General features: G+C 58.7%; 2 protein-coding genes across 8 annotated transcripts; one reads left to right on the top strand and one right to left on the bottom strand.

Moving 5' to 3' along the window:
* Positions 1–31: 31 nt before the first annotated feature.
* CCDC157 (coiled-coil domain containing 157) lies at positions 32–12,133 on the top strand. 5 transcript variants are annotated; one of them, XM_036908786.2, is made up of 11 exons: positions 32–185; positions 4,474–4,732; positions 6,417–6,588; positions 7,092–7,737; positions 8,446–8,523; positions 8,885–9,075; positions 9,530–9,706; positions 9,856–10,024; positions 11,083–11,222; positions 11,633–11,721; positions 11,820–12,133. In XM_036908786.2, exons 2-11 carry the CDS (start codon positions 4,485–4,487, stop codon positions 12,055–12,057), a joined length of 2,148 nt encoding a protein of 715 aa, XP_036764681.2. In that variant the 5' UTR covers positions 32–185; positions 4,474–4,484; the 3' UTR covers positions 12,058–12,133. The 5 variants fall into 5 exon arrangements, with proteins under 5 accessions (XP_036764681.2, XP_057347907.1, XP_057347905.1 ...); XM_057491922.1 differs by lacking the exon at positions 32–185 and adding an exon at positions 2,384–2,936 and having other exon boundaries at positions 9,859–10,024; XM_057491923.1 differs by lacking the exon at positions 32–185 and adding an exon at positions 2,387–2,936 and having other exon boundaries at positions 11,083–11,198.
* A 1,646-nt stretch (positions 12,134–13,779) lies between these two features.
* RNF215 (ring finger protein 215) lies at positions 13,780–20,898 on the bottom strand. Of its 3 annotated transcripts, none has more exons than XM_036908802.2 (9): positions 20,483–20,898; positions 20,086–20,229; positions 19,510–19,581; positions 19,344–19,429; positions 18,748–18,904; positions 15,212–15,331; positions 14,993–15,136; positions 14,656–14,758; positions 13,780–14,015 (listed from the first exon to the last, which is right to left on the bottom strand). In XM_036908802.2, the coding sequence occupies exons 1-9, from the start codon at positions 20,783–20,785 to the stop codon at positions 13,942–13,944; spliced, it is 1,203 nt and encodes a 400-aa protein (XP_036764697.1). In that variant the 5' UTR covers positions 20,786–20,898; the 3' UTR covers positions 13,780–13,941. The 3 variants fall into 3 exon arrangements, with proteins under 3 accessions (XP_036764697.1, XP_036764698.1, XP_057347909.1); XM_036908803.2 differs by having other exon boundaries at positions 13,780–14,567; positions 20,483–20,897; XM_057491926.1 differs by having other exon boundaries at positions 13,780–14,758.

Raw genomic sequence — 20,898 nt, 5'->3', positions numbered from 1 at the left:
GCCGTGACGTTGCTTCCTATCCCTCCCTCGCGGGAGCGGCGCGCGAAAAAAAATACCGTTGCTATGGCAGCCGTCTGGGCTCCAGGCTAGGATTTGCAGGTGATCCCAGGAGCGGCCGGCGCGCTCCGGCGCAGTTCCAGGAGCGGACCAGACCCAGGGACTGAGGCTGTTACGCCCGGAGACTGGTGAGACGGTCTACAGCCCTCGCCTGCCGCCCCCCGCAAGCACTCCGCAGCCCTGGCCCCTTCTAAATTTACTGCACAGGCCAGTTCCTCGCTCCCTTGGACCCCGCCTTCCAAGGCTCCCACTCCCTCCCACTGGTGTCGCTCTTGGAAGAGCCCCCTCCCCTCGGGCCCCCCACCCCCAAACCTCGCCTCCCTACCCCCGCGTCGGTCTTCCGCTTCAGACCACCTCCTTCAGGCCTCCAATCCTACCCCAGTCCGAAGCCCTAATTCCCAAAAGGTCCCTTTTCCCTTGGACCTGCCTTCCAGAGTCCCGCCTTCATTCCCCAAGGTCCGTCCAAACCGGAGCTTTCTTAGGCGCCACCCCTCACGCCCGCAGGTGTGTCCTGGCCCGCCACTTACTACTACTTTGCGAGGTACACCTTGAAGCCCGCCTTTTTCGCTTCCACTCCTCAGACCTAGACCTTCTCTTCCCGGTCCCTTCTCCCCTCCCTCCCGACTCCGGAAGGCGGGCGGGCGGGTGTGAGCCCTTGCCTGAACTTCAGTTTCCTCGTTTGAGAAAAGGGGGAGTGATGAGATTCCCTCCCTGTCTTGCTCACACACACACACCCCATAGCTGGTTTTTGTCATTGTTTTTATTATTAATGTAGAATAATGTTAGCTGGGATTTACTGAACACTTACCATGAGCCAGACCCTGTGTCAAACCGTCTGCGTTACACTATTTATGTCCTATTGCAATTAGTTTACAGATGAAGACAGTGAAGGTCCGAGTTGGTGGAGTTGGGCTCTAAATCCAGACCATTCTTACCCCTCTCCTAGTGCAGTTACTTCATGCTTCGTCTTCACTGGGCCCTTCAGTGCACCCAAGGATCCAGGCGATTGGCAATCCTGAGTTACAAACTGACAAATGACTATAGATGAGTTTAGACTTTTCAAAAAAGTTTTTATTCTGGTGGCCCTGAGTCTCAGCAGGCGCCGTGGCAAAATCTTTACCAGATGAATAGGGTCCTAGGGCTCAGAGAGGGAAAGGGCTTGAACGTTGAACGGGAGTGGAGAAAAACCTCCTTCCCCTCTCTGTGAGTCACTAATCCACCTTGAACTCCAGGGACTCCTGAGCAGTTAGCTGCTCCTCCTACTGCAGGGTGGTGGTGGCTCAATTAGTGCCACCACCCATGTGACCTCAGGAAGAGTGCAGGGCTGGCAGCTTCAGGCTGAGAGTTCCACTGGAGACCCAGGAATTAGAGAGAGAGCCCGAGTCAAATGCTCCTTCACCTGACATACACCTATGTGGTTCTCAGACCATGTTTATATCTGCAAATCTCCAATGTTCAGGAAAAAATGACTGAAGGTAACCTTGGATATTTTTCAAAGTTGTATTTTCCTCTTGTAAATTCTTGATGCTTTGGCATTTGTTGCTGCTTATCAGAACTGGAATATAACAGGAGTTGCTATTGCAAATGGCTCCAGATGGCAGTTGTAGTTTTTAAGGGTGAACAGGTCCGTGTTTCTTGGTGTATTCACAAGCAAGCTCCCAAGTCCAGGTGCTGTACCACCTGAATACACCTCCTCCCAGGGTGGGAATTCTTGCTTGTTTTACTTCCTTCCTCCCTTTCCAGGAAGGAAACCCAGAATGTTTCAGGCTTTTTTTCTGTTTGTTTCTGCCTCATTCCTTGGGGACAAACCCTCACGGGCAGCCCTATCTCCAGAGAGGCAGTCACCAAGGCAATCTGTGTGTGCAAGATGTGGGCCTGTGTGTTTGTGTGTGTATATGTGAAATGTTGTGGGGTGGATACTCACGGACCTGTGAGTAGAACTGACCGAGTTGACACACCGAAGACTTGCTGCCTGCAGAGCCCAGCAGACAGAGGTGGTGGTTTCCAGCAGACATATTTCCAGCTATAGACCCAGCTCTGTCCCTGTTCTTGGCACAGTGCTGTGCATGAGGTAGCTACTCAGGGACTGTGTGCTGAATTGCACACACAGGATCTGACCCCTACACCTGTGCTGCCCAGTACAGTAGCCACTTGTCCGTGTGGTGGTGCATTTGAAAATGTGGATGGTGCACATGGAGATATGTGAAATAGACACTAGATTTTGAGACTTAATGCAAAAAAAGACTGTAAAAAAATCTCCTTAATAATTTTATATTGATTTCATTTTGAAGTTTTAGTATTTTGGCATATTAGGTAAAATGAAATTTTTTAAAAAAATTAATTTACCTCTTTTTACTTTTTTAAATGTGGCTAGTAGAAAATTTTAAATCCTATATGTAGCTTGCATTATATTTCTTTTGGACAGTACTGTTCTGGAAGCAGGATGGCCTGAAGACAGAGCAGAGATATTGGACTCAAGATTCCCAGCACCTTAAATGACCTTGGGCTAACCTCTTAACATTCCAGAGCCTGCTCCCTCACCTGTATAGATCGAGAAGTGGCACACAGTAGGTCCTGTAGTCATAGGTAGCACTGTTGGAGCATGTCCTCTGTGCTCACACTCAAGGCAGGAGACCCCTCTTGCCCTTACCCTCACCCCATTACTCCAGCCTGGGACACTCTGCCCCCACTCCAGCCCCCATCTTCTGTGACCCCTCCTCCCTGCCCCCAGGAAGCCTCCCTGAGTGCCCACTCACACTTACCTTCATCTATTCCTAGAAACCGAAGAGAGGAAGCCAGGCACCTGGGACCCTCTGACCTTGAGTCCCAGCACCCACAGGCCAGTCCCCCTAGCCCACAGGGCAGACACCTGTGTGGAGGTGAGGACAAGGACTGGTCCTCTGGGAGGCTGGAGAGGCTGGCTCAGCCCTGGAAACCACCCCTGGGTGCCTCTGAGCTTCCCAGCTGGCCCTCAGGTCCCTCGGCTCAGGTGGCCAGGTCACACAGCAGTGACCTCAAAAGACAGTCCGTGTGCTCACAGGGAGGCAGACTGCCAACCACAAATAATTATTCAAAGAATGAATCAGTGCCAGTGTGAAGTGTGCTGGGAGGGAAAAGAACAGGATGCTCTGATGATGTGTGATGGTGGACCTCACCTGGCCTGGGGACCCGAGGGAGGGGTCCTGCCTAGAGGAAGTGTGAAAAGGGGGTGTGTTCTGCATGGTGAGACACCGAGGTGGGACCAGACCATGCAGGGCCAGAGCCCAGGAAGTGTTCTAGTCTTTATGCTGTAGAAAGCCATTCAAGGGCCTTAAGAAGGAGCTAAGTTGCCTTTTTAAAGCATCTCTCTGGCTGCCTTATATAACAGACAAGGTGGTGCTGGACAGAAGGAAGGGAGTGACCCCCTCAAGGAGACTGTGGCAGTAGTCTGGGAGGTGGTGGGGTGCGCAGCAGTATTGTGGACAGAAGTGGTGGCTTTTCTGTGTGGTCTGGATATAGTTTTGCTAACACTCTCTGCTTGGACATGGGGGTGCCATTTTTGGAGACGAGGGAGGTTGGGGGGGTGGAAATAGGTTGGAGAAAGAGTTTTCCCTACCAGGCCTGGACTTGCTGGGGGCTAGAGAGGCCATGGCCTCAACACTGCCCAAGCAGCCCCTGCAGTGCAGGACGGGACTGGGGTGCACGGAAGCACTTTCTGCTGCTGAGGACTCCACAAAGGACAGGGCATCCCTGCTGCAGGGCGCTCAGGGACCAGGGCTCAGCCCCCAGAGGGCTGCCCAGCTCTGAACAAAGTGCTGGCTCCAACACCAGCTGCCAAAGCGTGAACCCCTGAGGCGCGCAGTGAGCCACAGGACGGACTGAGTCAAGAGCCAAAGCTGGCTCATCCAATCCATGGTCTTCAAGTGTCCATGGACTCTGGACGTTTTGTGGGGACTGCAGGGGAAAGGGAGAAGTATAGAAGGCGGCAGCACCTGTGGGCAAGGATGGTCTTTGCTGCTAATAACAATGATCACCATAATAATAATTATATTGCTTGAAAACTTTCACTGGTGCCTGGCCCTGAACCAAGCACATGTTCCATGGTTCAGGGAGGGAAGGACTCGGCACATTCTCATTTGTAACTATTTCCATGCAGCACTTAGCAGGGCCTGGTCCACACAGGCCCTGAGAGGGACTTGTGGAATGATGGAATTGGCAGCGTGGGTACGGGGTGGGGTGGATGAGAGGGAGGCTGGTGAGGTCACCCACAATCAGTCCCAAAGGGTCTGGTGACTTGGGGACGGGGGAAGACTTCTCCCCAGGATCTAGGTCAGACTTTCAGACCAGGAGCAATGGAGCAGCTTGGAGTTTTAGGAAGGTCCCCCTGGCAGTGGCCACACGGCTCTCACTGACGAGGATCCTCTCTGCTTATCCCAGGAGCCGCGAGGATGGCACACCTGCTGGGCAGCCAGGCTTGCATGGACAGCCTGCGCAAGGACCTCACTGACCTGCAGGGCGCCATCGTGGATGTGTTCTCCCGTGCCGGGCCTGTGCGCTTCCCCTCCTGGAAGTTCCCTGACCGCGTGGCCTGTGACCTGGACATGGTGGCCCTGCTAGAGCACTATGACCATGTGCCAGGTGACCCTGAGTTCACGCAATTGTCCCATGCTGTTCTGCTGGAGCTCGTCATCGACAGGTGAGGGCCCTGACCAAACCCAGGCATCTTGGGATGCTGGCACGTGCCCCTTAAACCAGTAGCAGCCGCAGGATCCCCATCCAGCAGTGGTGCCGAAATCGGCAACAACAGTTACCTAACTTGACCGAGTACCTGTCAGACACAGTTGGCTCAGGCCAGCACAGTGATCTCACCTGGTCGCATGCTGTAGTGTTGCAGACTATGCTCCCTCAGGGAGTCCTGGCCACCCAGTGGGTCTCTGCCACACCAGAGTTCTGCCAGTTGCCTCCTCAAGGTTTCTGTATGTCAGGACACCACAGCCACTGCCCAGAGCGTCCATCCCAGACTCTTTTTCCTGGCTCTTGTGGGCTCTGTCACAGGGTCAGGTACAGGAAGTGTCTTTCCAAATCCTGGTCCTGCTGGGAAGAGGCCAAAGGACTCCCCCACAGTCCCACTTCTACACCACCATTAAAGTTAACGTGGTTGTCAGCTTTCTATCTACTTCACGTGGACTGTGAACCCAGGTTCCCTGCACCTCCCCAAACCTCACACTAATGAAGTCACTGGGGCCTTACAGGCAGGGACTCCAGCAGTTTGGAGATTCCTGCCTGGGGACAAAAGCCAGGGTACCACTGAAAGGCCTGGAGGAGCCCTCAGTGTGCAAGCACCATTCGGAACCTGTGAGGGGCTGAATGTAAGCCCAGAACACCTTCCTTCCTCCGTGGTTTTGCATATGCTGGGTCCACCCCTTCCTGCTGTGGCTGAGTCAAGGCCCAGTTTACCCATCCCCCTTGTGTGAAGCTGTGATGACCTGCCTCCCCAGCCCCCACTGACCCCTCTATCAAGGCCATGCTCTGTCCTCTTCCAGACACGTCCCTACCTCACCGTGCTGCTGAGCACTGTGGCCAGCACAGTTGTCCCCCTTCACAGAGGACACCTTGGCCCAGACAGGGGCAGGGCCTACAGGCAGCTGGCACCTCCTGCCCCAGGCCCTCTCTGCCCAAGGCCGCAGTGGATTGGGGATGACCCTCCTGCATCTGCAACAAGATAAGGTCATTCTTCTGTCTGCTGTGTTTTGTAAAAAAGAGCTTGGTGTCCGTGAAAATACGAACTTTCCCTTCCAACATTCCTTTTCCTTAAAATGAGCCCCTGACTCTAATTTTGAACTCCAAGGTTAGGATAGAAGCCTAGCTCTCCTCACGTCATGTCTCTGTTGTCACAGAAGCAGCTCACACTGCAGAAGCCCTGACTAGACTCAGGGTACCACGGGGTGCCCCTGCCCTGCCTGCTCACCTGGAGGCTCTGAGCAGCCTTCTCCCCGCTCGGAGTCCCAGCTCCGTCCTCCGTAAGGCAGAGGCTCTGAGCCGCGGGAGATGAGGCAGCCGCTCACCCGGCACTTGGCAAGCACTCAGGATACAACCGAGGCAAAGCCCGGCTCCAGGGCGTCGTAGTCCAGTGGGGAACAGCCAGGCAGAAGTTCTGCCTCCTGGAAGATATGGAAGAGGCCCCCAAGCTCAGCCCTCCAGGAGGGCTACCTGGAGGAAGTGCCTCTTGGGTTTGAAACTGGCCCTGCAGAGCATATTCTAAGCCACTCTAAGTCCCTGATGCTGGGGCCAGTTTCCCAGAGCCAGAGGCCGCTGGATATGTGGTAGGGCACATCGGCCCCCGGCTCCACCCTAGCTGGCCCTGCCGCCTCTGCCTGCAGGCTCCTGCTGCTGCTTCAGAGCTGCGCGAGCTACTTGGAGAACCTTGGTTCAGAGCAGACTGTGCCCCCCACCCGCACTGTGGGGCCCTGCATGTCCGTGGGGCTCACGGTGCGGTGCTTCTGGAATAGCCTGCTGAGCCTGGACCTGCTCCACCGGCAGGCGGACCCCCAGGTGGGTTGGTCACCCTCGCGCCAGTCCACCCTGCCCTCGCTTCAGCTTCCTAGCATACCATGTGTGTGCTGCCTCCTTTCCTGGCTTCTCACTGCCCAAAGGGGACAGTGGTAACTCTGGAGCTTCCAAATCCAGGCCCATGCAGTGTCTCAGTTAGCAAATCAGGTCTCAGGGGGCATGGCTGGGCCACCTGGCTCTGCTATTTATACTATGGGACTTTGGGAAGGTCCTGAACAGCTGTGGCTATCACTGTTACATTTCCGGTACTATTCCTGTGTCTGCATCAAGCCAGTGGGGACAGAGACAGCAGGCAAGAGGCCTGGGCTTGGTAAGGTGAGGCAGGAGAAGGAAAGGAGAAAGGTCTTGATCTCATTCACACTGGTGTCAGATAATATCTGAGGGTCTGAGCATCGGGAGAGGCTGTCACGGAACATCCCCAGGGAACTGCTCACCTACCAGGCCCGTGTCCCTCACCTGCTTTCCCTTTCTTTTTCTGACCATAGAAAAAGGCAAACCAAGGGGAGACCCCCACCTCCGAGCCCACAGCCAAGGGCAAACCAGCCAGGAGCCTTCAATTTGTGACTGCCAAGTTCATCAAGCCCTCCTCCTCAATGCCAGACTTGCCCCAGACTTGCCAAGAGCCGGACAGCCTCCCCATCAGAGACTCCCTGCAGTGTCCAGCGAGGGCCACCGAGCACACCAGGAGCATCTATTCCCAAACTGTGGAGACAGCCCTGGTGCCCTGCGATGCATGCACCAGCGTCCAGGGCAGCCTGCGGGAGGTGGGCAAGATGGTCATCCACCTGTGTCAGAGCCAGAACTTGCCCTCGTCCCTAGGCCAGTTCCAGCATCTGGTGCAGGACAGCATGGGGCTCAGGCCACTTCCGGCCGCCACTGTGGGCCACTGGGCAGCAGAGCAGAGCAAAGACCTGACACGCCTCAGTGAGCACGTGGGGGCCCTCACTCAGCTCATCGGGCCCCTCAGGGCCCAGCTGGAGGAGGCTGAGGGACGGAAGGATGGACTGAAGAAGCAGGTGGGCGAGCTGGAGCAGGCTTTGCAGCAGGAGCAGGGGCAGCGGCGGCAGCAAGCAGACGAGGCTGCACAGCGCCTGGCCAAGTGGGAGTGTGAGAGGCAGCAACTGCTCGCAGGTCTGTGGCCCCACGGCCTTCCCCTTAGTGCCCGGCCTCTACTACAGCCTGAGCGTGGGCTCTCCCAGAGGCAGGCCCTGTGACATGGCTGGAGGCACAAGTAGTTGGTGTGGAAGAAACCTGGGCTGGGGAGTGGGCCAAAGATGCAGGGAAGGGAAGGCAGCGCAAAAAGGGGTGCTCCTCAGGCAGATTGTACTGGGGCAAATGGGGTTTCATACCACCAGGGACTCTGGAGCTGGTGGTGCAGAACAAGTGCCTCAGAGCTGTCCCATCAGAGGGGCGGGGGGGCCCGGGCATTCGGGTGCTCACTCCTGCTGGTCCTGGGGAGTCCACCCCCTGACACCTCCAGCGAGCGGAGCAGCCTTTTTGTCATCAGTGAGAGCCATGCGGCAGAGATGCAGCTATGGCACTGGCCCTGGGTCAGGGCCTGCTGTCATGAAGCCTGAGGATTTTGGCAAGTCCCTGCCCTTTCTGAGCCTTACTGTCACCTCTGGGGCCCACAGAGGTGTAGAAGCATGGCAGCCAGCCCATAGGAAGCAGGGCAAATGGGGGCCAGGCCTTCTGGGACCTCCCCAGAGCTCCTCCCACAAACCTAGTCAGCCCCTCCACCCTGCGACGGCTGCCACCACTCTGTAGGGCACACTGGGCATGATGCCACTGGTGAGGCCGAGGAGAGACTTTGAAGGGCCTCTCTCTCGGCTGTCATAGAAACAAGTGACCTCAAAACCAAGGTGACCACCCTCGAGGGGGAGCTGAAGCAGCAACAGGAGTCCACGCAAGCCATGGGTAAGGAGCCCCATCGTACGGCCCTACACCACATGCCCAGTGCGGCACACCACCTGGTGCGATGGTGGGATGAGCAGCCTCCATCTCTGTCCTCCAGGCTCCTGGGACAAAGATAAAGGGACCCACAAAGAAGGGTGGGCCTGCCTGGCCACACTGTTGGGTGATGGCTGGAGCTGGGGTTCCACCTCCCACTCAGAAAGCACCTTCTATTTTCAGAGCCCCATTTGGTGGCTGAGGACACTGAAACCCAGGGATAGGCTGGGACACCTGCCCCTCAGGTCCCATTGTGAGCCAGAGGCAGTGCAGGGGCTCAGAGGGGCTCCCCTGCCTCCCTACCTCCCACGCCTGCTCCATCCGGCAGAGGTGAAGGCCCAGCAGCTGCGAGAGGAGGCCGAGCACAGGATGGCGGCCGAGGCGCAGGTGCAGCAGCTGGAGGAGCAGGTGCAGCTGCTGGCGGGGCGGCTGGATGGGGCGAGCCAGCAGATCCGCTGGGCCAGCACAGAGCTGGACAAGGAGAAGGCTCGCGTCGACAGCATGGCCCGCCACCAGGAGGTGAGGGCAGGGCCCATGCCAGTGTTCAGGGCACCTGCTGAGTAGGCTGCAGGGAGAGGGCCCCACTGGCAGGGGAAGGGCTTCATCTAGGTGGGATACTTGCTCCCCAGCACACACTCAGGTTTTCGTTTGATCATTGCCAAGGGTCTTAGCCCCCCGAGCCAGGCCCTGGGGAACCAGTGACCCAGGAACAGATACAGCAAATGAGGCCTTGTTCTGGAGGAGCTGTCTGCTCAGCAAGGACCTTATGCCAGCTTGACCTGTTTGGGGTGTGCACCCTTCTCCCCTCTGACCCCTCCTCTGCACGTGTGTGCACAGCCTTCCCCCGTACACAGGCAGACACAGCACAAGGGGAAGGCTTGAAGGTTGCAGATATGGCAGCCTCGTTTTTCCCGTGTGGCTGGGCCGAGCCCTGTGGCCCTCATGGCCTCCCTGCCTGCCCATCGTGGCCCAGTCCCTGCAGGCCAAACACCGAGCCCTGCTGCAGCAGCTGGGCAGCCTGGACCAGGAGCGCGAGGAGCTGCGGGGTAGCCTGGATGAGGCCGAGGCTCGGCAGGCCCATGTGGAGGAGCAGCTGCAGAGAGCGCAGCAGGAGAGGGAGCAGGGGCAGTGCCAGCTCCTGGCCCAGCAGGTGGGAACGGGCAGCGGGAGGTGCAGGGCCCCCAAGCCAGCTGAGGGCCTGCAGGGCTGCCCCACGTCTGGGGAGTGGAGGGCATGGGGTGTCCCCAGGGGAGCCAGGAGCCATTCCTCGGGCCAGGCCTGAGCTGCCCTCTGCCCCAGGAGGTGCTGCAGAGCCTGCAGCAGGAGAAGCAGGGCCTGGAGCAGGCAACGACAGACCTGCGGCTGACCATCGCAGAGCTGGAGCAGGAGCTCGTGGAGCAGACGGAGCGGGAGCGGCTGCTGGTGGCCTTTCCAGACCTGCACAAGCCCGTCGAGGCCCAGATCCAAAGTAGGGCCCTGGCAGTGGTACGGTGGGCACACTGGGGCCTGGGGCAGGCAGCGGAGGGCCTGCCTGGGCAGCTCACTGGAGTCTGTGATGCCCCAGCCTGCAGCAAGGGTGGCAGAGCAAGGGTGACCAGCAGTGCAGCCCTACAGAGCCCCAGGACACCCAGATGCTTCACCTATTCTCCACTCCTCTGTGCAGATGGGGACACAAGCCCAGAGGGCGGGTGACTGCCCACAGTCACACAGCTGAATCCAGACACAGGTCTGGCTGCCTCTGTAGCCTGTTTACCATGTCACATGCCAGTTCTTGCTTGACTTCCCTGTGTCTCCTGTCCTGCTTCCTACCCCCCAGTGCGTCCCGCAACCACACCATGGGGCCAGTGCCAGGAGAACAGCCCCAGCTGTCCAGGGTCCTGCACGCCCATGGCACAGAAGTGCTAGGATTCATCTCAGCAGAGGATTGGATGCCAGGCAACCTGGGTCTCACCCCTCCACCCTCTAACACTTTGGGGGACAAATCAAGAGTTGTCAGGAGAGCCACTGACAACTGGTCACAATAAGTCCTCAGTCTGAGCGCTATGTACCAGGCCCTTCTGTACCTTCTCAACTGCCCCACGAGGCAGCTAACAGCCCCTTTTTACAAACCAGAAAACATAACCAGAGCAAGCAGCTATATGACGAGGTTATAGTCAGAAGGAAGCATGTATTCCCCAAACAGTGGGAAAGGACATCCTTGCTGAATTCCGGTAACTCATCCCCAAGAACCAGTTGTGTGAGTTTGGACAACTCACTGCTTCTCTTGACCTCCAAATACAGGCAGACTCGGGAGAAATCTTTCTTGCCTAGTTGCTAAGTCTCCAGTGAGCTGTAGTTCCTACTCAGCTCTCAAATTCTATAATGCTGTGGTCACCTCCCAGCAGGTAGGGGCACGGGGATGGGGAACAAGGCCACAGGAGAAGGCCGCCCCCCAAGGGCTGGTGTGCCTGCTCTCTGAGGGCCTGTCCCTTGGGGCACAGGAGGCAGACCTGGTGGGGTGAGGTGCCAGGTGGTGTGTCCCCGCAGGCTCCGGCAGCGTCACAGATGACATGGAGAGGCAGGTACAGGCCAACGACATCCGCATTCGGGTCCTACAGGAGGAGAATGGAAGGCTCCGGTCGATGCTGTCCAAAATCCGGGAGGTAGCCCAGCAGGGGGGCCTTAAGGTGGGCAGCCTGGTTCTCTGACCTGAGAGGGCTGGCCTCTGGGACCTTGGAGGACCCCCACCCAGCAGAGGGCTTCAGGCCCCATGCTGGGAAGCTGGCGAGAGCCTGCCTCAAGGCCTGTGGCTTTAGGCTGCAGTATTGTGAAGTATCTTCCACTTTTCAAAAAGGTATGGGGATATTCCAGTGCCTCCTAACTCAAAATGCCCACCTCGAGCCCACCATACATTTAAGACGGCAAACCTTCCCCACTTCACTGCAGCTGAGGGAGCCCCGGAGGGCTTCTCAAACGGCCCCTCAGAGGAAGGGGCAGAGGGTATGGGCTTAGGCGCTCCCTCCCTCTCCCTGGCTATGCCACTCTGAACAGTGGAGAGGGGACTCCTGGGCCTTTCTGAGCTTGGCTTTCTTTGCAGCTGATCCCACAGAACCAGCTCTGGGCACCCCCCAGCAAGGGAATCCAGGGGGCAGTGTCCCCAGCTCAGGCCCAGAGAGCATCTCCAGGGTGAGTAAGGCTCTGCCAGGGTGGGACAGGTGTGCAGGATGGTCCCCCTGGTTCACTGGGGGTCTTGCTGTCTGGTTTGCCCTCCGGGCCCTGGGCAGGCAGCACATGCCTGGCAGTAGGACAGCCAGTGTGGGCAGGACTGTGCCGTGCCAGCCCCAGGCGTCCCCACCTCAGCAGCCTCGCAGTCCACCCAGCAAGTCCACCCTGGAGGATGTGACCCACCCGACCACTTGCGCCCAGAACCCGATCCGGGCCTTGACCAGGCTGAGAAGGAGACTGTCACCAGGCCAGGGCCTGGCTGGCCTTGCACACCAGCCCCAGGAGCGGCCCACATAGCCTGCAGTGAGGTGGGGCTGGAGGGCAGGTACTGGCAACCCACCCAGTGTAATAAAGTCCAGCCATCCGCCCACAGTGACCTTGGCCTCATAGTACTGGCCAAGCCAGTGGAGTCCTTCCTTTCCTGTCCTGGGCAGGGACCACTGAATCCCCAGCCATGTGGGTCATCGGCCAACAAAGGCCTGGCACCCTGTGGGTGCTCGGTAAATAGGAGCTTCCTGCCTCCCTCCTGATGGGGCACACTGAGGGCAGGAAGAAGCTTTAGCACCGAGGCCAGGTGAAAGGCAATCCTTTGATTCCTGCAGCAACAGCCAAAGGGTAACATGGACTGTGCCCCCCAACCACCAGTGAAGAGTGGTCAGGGTAGGAAGTGTGCAGGGGAGGAGAGCAGCCGCCCGAGTGGGCCTGCTAATAGCCCAGGGAAGGAGGGGGTCAGGCGGGCTCCCAGCTCTACGCTCAGGCTGCAGGCAGAGGGCAGCGGCACCTACCACTGCCCCGGGCCTGGATCTGGGACCTCCCACCCCGCCCTGAGGCTCGGAACCCAGGGAAGGGGACCCTGAGGATCCAGAAGCCAGCGCTCCCTTCACTGAAGAGCTCCTCACCTTCAGGAAGTGTGAGTCACAAAGGGCTTCTCTAAGTCCAGGATGTTGGAACCCCAGGAGGCCGCTGAAAGCAGGGCAATGTCTCACGATGAGAGTGGGACAACCCAGCCAGCCTGGCTTTCCCAGGCCTGCCCCTTGGGGCCCAGGCATTGATGCCACCAGCCACGCCCGGCCCGCAGTGGTTCTCCTCATGAAGTCTCTGGCCTACCGAGTTACCTTGCCTGTGCAGGACAGGTTCTAAGACCCCAGAGGACTTCTCAGGGTGGGGGCTCCCAGCTTCCTCCGCTTCCCCCTGGTGGGGGGCCGACAGGTAGAGCACTTCAGTTTACAGAGAAGGGTCAGGGGCTGTGTGTGCAGCCAAATTGGCATGGCCAGGGTCTGCCTGACTTAAGTTTCTGTGGAGCCCAGGGTTCCTGAGGGAGGCTGGGATACCCCAGCTCAGCCACTCACTTGGGGTGGGAGCGGGTAGTTCCCTGAGGCAGGAGTCCTGGGCCCAAGCCAGCAGGAGGACCTGATGCAGCTCAGCTCCCCTCTGCACCTGTTCATTAGCTCAGAGTTCTGTAGGTCAGAACTGGGCCCTGTGTGGCCGGGTTCTCTGCTCAGGGTCTTGGAAGGCCAAAATCAAAATATCTGCCAGTTGCAGTCCTTTCCAACAGCTGGGGGAAAGAATCCACTTCTAAAGTCATTCTGACTGTTGACAGAATTCCAATTCTTGCAGCAGCTCTAGGATTGAGGTCCGTTTCTTGCAGGCCACCGTCAGCCAGAATGGCGCTCAGCTTTTAGTGGCAGTCTGCATTCCTTGCCACATGGCCCCCTCTGTGTTCGAGTCACTAACAGAGAATTTCTGATGCACTGATCCCCATCGTGCTTCAGTTTCTGGCTTCCTCTTCCACCAGCCAGAGAAAATGGTTTTTAATGGGCTCATGTGGTTAGGTCAAGCCTGCTCTTCCTCTCAACATTCAACTGTGCCATGTACTACAACCTAATCGCGAGAGTGTAATCCCCTGGAGTGACAGCTCCAGGCTTGAACTAGACACGTGCATGGGGCCTTGGGGAATCTTAGACTCCACCTGCCACTGGCAGGAGAGCCCAAGGCAACATCCACAAACATTTTACGTCGTAAGTTAAAATATACTCATGTTTATTTTAATATTAAACCTCCTCTACCCCAAACCTTCTTTAAAAAATGGATGCCCCTGGAAGATGCACCACATTTATCCTGCGGCTTCAAGTATCCTGGTCAGTGACCTGTAGCCCTGCGGGGCACAGGCCTGGATGGCTTCTAAGGCCTCTGGTCCCGGGAAGGGAGCCCAGCTGGACAGGCAGTGGGACCCACAGCTCTTAGTGTCCGAGGACCTAGGGAAGCAAGCAGTGGAAGGGCCTCTGGGTGGAACATCGCAACCTCGACTGAGATGCGTCCTGAGAGATGCTCAGGCCAGGGGACCTCCAAGGCCAGACAGCTTCTCCCCCAGGCCCCCTCCCCCCCAATAAATAAGCACAAAACCTGGCCACTGCAGCCTCAGCCTCCAGGAATGCCCGGACAGAAGAGGGCACAGCCACACTGCCCCTTACCCTCCTTCCCCAGGGCCCTGCCCAGGGTCGTGGGAGCTGCCTATGAGGAGAGCAGAGACAGACACCCAGGGACGGCAGAGAAGGGCCCCAAAGTGGCTTCCCTTCTTTGACCGGGCAGGTCCAGGCACTGCATCCTTGGCCCCGGGGCTCAGCGGCCCCTCCTTCCCAGTGTGGATGTGGTGGGGCACTTTGCCCCTCAGCAGGGGAGGCCCCTGTCTTTCTCCCGCCCACAGGGCCTTCTGTCCTGTCCATCCTGATCTCCTGTTCCAGGAGAGGGGTCCCTTCCCACTGTGCAGAGACCCAGCTGGGGCAGCTAGTCATCTGAGTAGTGGTTCCCTGCAGGGGAGGTGGAAAAAGAACAGGGAAGAGATGTCAGGCGGGGACCAGGCATAGCCAGCCTAGGGCCCCCACCCTTGGTGCTCACCCAGGACGTTGAATTTGCACAGTGGACACGTCTGCTGGAGCATCAGCCAGGGGTCCACGCAGTCCCGGTGAAACTCATGCTTACAAGGGAGCACCCGGAGCCACTGCAGGGTGTGCGGGAGGGGCTCAAGCCACACGACAGGCCACCCAGTGAGGGTGTCTGGCCCTCACTTGAGCTGAAAAACCCTTGTGGCCAGCCATCCCCATTCTGCCTTCCTGGTTATGTTGGGGGCTAGCAGGAGAAGGGCCTGGTCAGGCGGTTCTGAGGCTTCTTGCAGGCAGGGTAGGGGACATCATCACAGGTCAACTGAAGGCTGGCTTCTGCCCAGGCCACTAACCTGCTTGTTGCAGAAGTAGTCCAAACACACGGCGCAGGTCTCAGCCCCAGGTTCTGGGGGGCCCTGCGATGCCCTGCCCAGACGGCAGCGCCGGGTCTTGAGAGACGCCAGTCTCTGCACCACACGGCGCTTGAGCAGGTCCACCTGTGGGGAGAGGGCAGGCAGGGTTCACCAGGCCCAAGGGCTGCAGGCACCGGGGCCTTCCCGGCGGGCTCCCACCTGGCCTCCGGGCTCCTGTTGGCTCTGCCTCGACGCCTGCCGCTGGGCCTGGACCACAAGGCCTGTGCACAGGAGCATGGCCACCAGCAGGATGGCATTCCACAGCTGCTGCAGGGGTTTCTGGAGAGTGGAGCAGAGTATCAGGGATGCTGGGGCCACCCCGCACTCTTTCCCCAGTAAATCTACCCCATGCCCGAGGCAGGTGAGGTCCATCGGCCCTGTGTTCCTGCAGGCTCCTGGCTTCCTCTTCTGAAGCCTCTGTCCCTCCCGCCCGTGTCTCCCTGGGCCTGCCCCAGCTCTTTGCTCTGCCCTGCACAGCTCCTTGTCCAGCTGCTGAGGGGTCTACCGTCCCCTCCTAGGCAGCAAACTCATGTTTTTGCAATCATGGAAGCTTCTATGTGGGAGCCTCACAGATGCCCCAGCCCAGGACCCTGTCACCTTCCCACCCCCGCCCCTACCCCACACCTCTGGTCCACTTTCTCAGAGTCACCACCCACCCACCGTCCCGGCTGACCATCCACGTGCTGTCTGAGGGCACCAGACCCGTTACTTTGTTCTCCTGGGGGTCTCGCAGGCCCCTCCTTTACTGCTCGTTGGCTCCCCTGCTGCAACCTCAAACTGCCCATCCCCCCCCCCACAGCCCGGGGATCTCACCTGCAGACCTGGTCATGCAGCACACCTGTTTGACACCTTTCCTCCAATGCCCCTAACCCCGTCCCCCACCCTAAGGAGAAAACCCAAATCCTCTTGGCCTCCAGCCCCCGATCCCACTACCTGCGTCCTCTGGGCATCCCATGCTCCTGCTCCCTCTGCCTGTGCCTTTCCAGTTTCCCATTTCAGGAACTCTTCTTCCTCGCCCACTCCTTTGGTTAATGCCTTCAGATGCCCCTTGCTCTGGAGAGCTGCCTGAGCACCACGGCTGGCCACTGCCCCATGCCTTCCCCTGTGCAGCCCGCCCACTCTTAACCGTGTGTTTCCTTGCTGCCCTGGGTGGTCCTTGGGCCCCCGCTGGCAGGAGGAACCATGTCTGACCAGCCTTCAGCCTTTGAGAGGCCCCAGGGGACCTCAGTGACCTTGCCGTAACTCCCACCATACGTGTTGCGGCAGCTGGGCTTTGACTACCAAAGAGCTGCTCAGGAAATGAAGGGGCAGGTAAGCAAAGCCCAGCCCGCTCACCCACACAGGCGCCCAGTACCACATGCTCGTGCGTGTGTGACGACTAATAAATGCATTGGTTTAGCTTTCTGCCATCATGTTCTTCCCCAGCCAGTGCTGAAGTTCAGCTATGATCATGTGCGGGAAAAGGGCCAAAATATTATTCAATGTTAAAGGAAGTCACCACTCAGGACAAAGTTGACTGCAACTAGCAACCCAAGTTGTTGCTCTTACTCAAGGCAGAGGCACTCGGGCCCATTACTGAGAGGTGTCAGTGAGCCCCTGCTCCCTGCTCCGTCCCACCCTCTCCCACAGGGCTCTGTGCCCATGTGCCCTGGGGAATGGGATGGTGGCACCTGCTCCAGGAAGCTCTCCCCAAGCTGCCAGGCTGAGCTCAGATGCCTTCGCTATACCCTAAAGGGTGTGGGCTCAGCACTCACCCCAGCAGAGTGACAGCGTCTCTGGCCTATCTCCGCAGATGGGGTCCATGAGCCCAGGGCTGGAGCTGCCAGCCTTTGTGCCCCTTGCCATGCTGAGTCAGGCTGACACAGGGCAGGATGGAGTGGCCATTACAATGGAAGCTCTCCAGGGCAGAACCTGGAGCTCTGCTGTGGGGCAGCCAGAGCGCTGGTGGGCCAAGAGCATGGCTGGCCTAGAGGCCCACTGGAGACCAGAGACACAGCCTCCCTTGGCTCAGCGTATCTTGGGGATCCCTATGCGAGGAGGGGGCGCAGGGGCAGGCTTGTCCATCAAAGTAGCAAGGATGAGATACGACTGTCCTGACGGGTGCTGCAGCTCTGGATTCCCAGACTGGAGGGACAGTGACTGGGCCCAGGGTTCAGAGCTGAGAGCTGGCCTCAGCCGCCCTGCAGACACCTCGGCTGCCATGGCCACCCAACATCTGCACAAGCACACCCCGCCCAGCAGTACTGCTGTCCAGCTTTGCCCAACCACTGACCTGCAGGCTGCATACATTCCACCTCCAGCCTCTGCAAGCTCTCTTCCCACCTGCTCCTCTCCTACCTCCAGCCTCATTTAGCAGCTCCTCACCAAACAGCAGCTTTTCCCAGAAGTCAGTGTGGGCTGCCCTCCAGGGGGACATAGCCCAAGCGTCGGTGCCCGCCCCCTCCTCAGAGCTGTGTTTCAGATAGGGCTGCTCAAGCAGGAATCGGCACCTGCCGCCTCAGCTTCCAAGGTCCCCTGTGTGGAAGAGTTTCTCTTCCCTGTCTGTCTTTGAGCCTTTCAGCATGTAGCTCAGGTCTTCAGCCCTTTTGTACCCTCCACAGCCCTTGTCATTGAGCCCCAAGTGTCCTAGGACCTCAAAGTTATCTGGTGACCACTAATTTATTCAAGCACTTTTTAATAAAGTCACTCCAAGTAGCAGCACCTGCCCAATTTGTTCAGCACCCACCACGAACTTTACTTTCACAATCCCCTGCCAGTCCCATGGCTGTGTACTGTTCTTGTTTACAAATGAAGAACAGGAAACCAGAGAGGTTAAACACTCGGCCTCAGATCACTCAGCTAAGGTTTCAAGTCTGCCTGACTTGAAGCTGCCTTGCCCAGCCCGTGTCCCCTGACATCTGCTGGAGGCTACACACCGGGATGCCGGACCATGCCTGCCCTGCATGGAGTAGAGGCTTGAGGAGTACTTGTGGAGAGAATACCTTTGAACCCTCTTGATGTCAAGCATCAGGAAATCCAGAGGCAAGGCCCAGCCCCAACCTCCCGGAGACAAAGTCATGCTCCCCAACACTGACACAGGATGGGCTGTCCTAAGAGCCTCTGAAAGGCCTGATACAGCACAACTGTGATTGAGAAGAGGGACAGAGACAGTGAGACCCAGAGGCCCTCCCCTCTAAACTCACTTTCAAAAAGCCTCCTTTGGAAATGGGCTCCTTTCTTAGAAGGAGCCTCCTTCAGTGAGCTGAAGGAGACTTTCCAAAGAAGGCAGGATAGCTGTGAGGGCTCTGGCTAGACTGGAACATAGGCAGACAGGGAAAAAGAGTGTCCATGCCTGCAGTCAAGCATGGAGTGGCCTAGTGGCAGAAGGCCAGGGTATGTGTACCAGTAAATGGCACAGGATGACAGGTATAAGGAAGACTAGGGGGGAAAAAAAGTCAGTGATCAGGAGAGCTGGAAAGCCAGGCTACGGAGTCTGAACTTTATTCTGCAGGCAATGGGGAGCCAAAGAAGTCTTCTGAGTAGGAGAATGACAGAGCAGCAGCCAACACTGATTGTGCACAACCCCGGGTCAGGCACTGCATGGAGCCCTGGGAGATGGAAGAGGAGCTCCTTGCCACTAAGGCACGAGAGGCTACAGGACCTGAGATGAGGCATATGTGCGGCCCTACCCGAGCCGCCTCTCCCCAGGCACCCACCTGCTCCTGGGCCCGACTGCCTCCCAGGCACACCAAGTCCTGCCATCCTCCGTAGCCATCCTTGGAGAGGCCACAGGTGGTCCACAGGGTCAGCTTCCACTCGATGTTGGCTGACAGGGACTCTCCACTGGTGATCTCAGCCATGGCCTGCGTCCTCCTGGGAGGGAAGGCCACAGAGGGGCCAGACAGAAGAGCTCTTGGGAAGCCAGGCCCCCCCTCCTCCAGCGTTGTGGGGAAAGGATACCCCAAATATCACCCCACACCTCTTATGCTTTGGACCCGGCCTTTCCTGGCTATTGCTTCTTCCAGTTCCCATACCAGCCAGGCCAGGGAGGCCTGCAAGCCTGAGGACGAGCGTGTCCATCAGGAAACCGACTTCCTCCTTGCTGGAGCTAGTCTCCTCTGCCCACAGAGCTGCCTCTTCACTCCAGGCCCTGGCACTTCCTTCCTCTCCCCTTACCCATTTTTCAGAACAGGAGACTACAGTCTTAAAGCTAACAGGAAAGGCCCTGGTCCCAAGACCCCTGAGCCCATGGCAGAGCCAGGAACCCCTCAACACCCAGCCCAGTCCTTTGGAGCCCAGACCCCTCACTCACTGCAGCAATGCCTCCAACAGCTTGGTGACGTTGGAAGAATAATGGAGGACAATCACCGGCCTGAGCAGAAGTTGCGATATGTCTAGCTGTAGGGGGACAGAGAAGTCAGCTGGCCTTGGGCCCCTGTTCCCTGGCTTTCACACCCCCACAGCTTGAGCTGGTTTACCTCTCGCACCACATTGTGGTTCAGGATGAGGAGAAGCAGGGCAGAGGCTCCTAGGAAGAGTGCCCTCCGCATCTGCAGGAAGACAGAGGCAGATGCCAACATACATATGTGCCCACACACCTGTCTCACCACCTGCAGTCACAGCTGTTCTTAGCTCTTGGCTCTGCAGTGAGCATTTCCTGCACTGAGCATTTCCTGTGGACAGACTGGTTATAAGCTCCTGAAAGTCAAGGGCAAGAACCCTTATTCCTCCTGCCTTTCCCCCAGATGGTCTGTGGGACCCAAACAATGCTGTGCCCTCCCTAGTCCTAGCAGGGTAGGCCTGCCCACCAACTCCCAGCAGGAACTTCCCACTGGATACTCTGAGAGCCTGGCGGAGTTTCCTGACTCTCTCTGGCCTCTCTCACCTCCCTGCTTCCACACCATACTGACTCAGTTCTTCAAACTGGGGTCCACGGCCTCACCCAAGCCCAGAGCTTCTCCAGAAGCTCCTCAGGGCCCACCTGGTAGTCTGGCTTGTGCAGATGCCTTGAAATGCCTTCCTCCAGCCCCCAGCCCCCCATATACCAACTGCACCTGCTGGACCAGGGCCCTGGGATAGGCCTGCGGACCGCTGCCTTGACTCTCCGGGTGGGACTGGGCCGCCTGCTCCTTGCCCACATACGCCACCGCGATCCAGCCTTCTACCGGCACCTCCTGCTCAGCATCCACCATGTCCATCTGTGGGGCGAGGAGCCACGGGCAGAGGGAGGGGCTGGAGGAACGGGGCTCCGGCACACGGGGGGGCAAGGCCAGGGTTTGAAACGAGTTGGGAGGGGAGGGCCTCTGGGTCTCAGGCTTTGGAAGCCGGAATGCTGGGGATCCAGTCAGCCTCGGGGGAGGCGGTGAGTGCCGGGGTTTGGTCCAGGACGAAGGCCGGATCTGGATTCAGGGTCTATGCGAGGCCGGGGCCAGAGAGTTCGGCGGAGCTCACCAGCAGCAGGCGGCCGCCCAGCGGGGGCGCCGAGTCGGCCTCGGGGCCGATCCTGACTCCCTCCAGGACCAGAGCGTCCTGCCGCGGCAGCCTCACGTCCACCCGCACGGCGCGGGCCCCGCCCCGCCCTGCCCCGGCCGCAGGCTCGCCGCCGTCCGCCGCGGCCCCGGGCCCCGCCAGGCCCAGCCAGAGCGGCAGCAGGGCCAGCAGGGCCAGCAGTGGCGGCGGCGGCGGCGGCGGGGACGGCGGCGGCGGCGGCAGCGGCAGCCGCGCCCTCAGCGCGGGGCGAGCGGCGGGGCCCATGGCTGGACCCGGCGAGCAGACGAGAAAGGGGCGCCGGGGTCCTGGGCGTGGGGGGCGCGGCGGACGCGGAGGAAACCGGGGGAGCGAAACCGCGGCCGGACAGGGCGGGGCGC

The sequence above is a fragment of the Manis pentadactyla genome, chromosome 14, assembly GCF_030020395.1.
Source record: "Manis pentadactyla isolate mManPen7 chromosome 14, mManPen7.hap1, whole genome shotgun sequence".
Taxonomy (NCBI): domain Eukaryota; kingdom Metazoa; phylum Chordata; class Mammalia; order Pholidota; family Manidae; genus Manis; species Manis pentadactyla.
The sequence above is the reverse complement of the archived record's forward strand: the minus strand, read 5'-3'. Positions and strand labels throughout refer to the sequence as shown.

Excerpts from the sequence above, each read along its gene's own strand:
- CCDC157 (XM_036908787.2), top strand. The coding sequence starts at position 2,660 with ATGTCCTCTGTGCTCACACTCAAGGCAGGAGACCCCTCTTGCCCTTAC. Across the intron at positions 6,589-7,091 it reads ACCGGCAGGCGGACCCCCAG|AAAAAGGCAAACCAAGGGGA; the intron begins GTGGGTTGGTCA and ends TTCTGACCATAG. Across the intron at positions 10,025-11,082 it reads CGTCGAGGCCCAGATCCAAA|GCTCCGGCAGCGTCACAGAT; the intron begins GTAGGGCCCTGG and ends GTGTCCCCGCAG.
- RNF215 (XM_036908802.2), bottom strand. The coding sequence starts at position 20,785 with ATGGGCCCCGCCGCTCGCCCCGCGCTGAGGGCGCGGCTGCCGCTGCCG. Across the intron at positions 19,582-20,085 it reads CCAGGGCCCTGGTCCAGCAG|ATGCGGAGGGCACTCTTCCT; the intron begins GTGCAGTTGGTA and ends GTCTTCCTGCAG. Across the intron at positions 18,905-19,343 it reads CTGTTGGAGGCATTGCTGCA|GAGGACGCAGGCCATGGCTG; the intron begins GTGAGTGAGGGG and ends CTTCCCTCCCAG.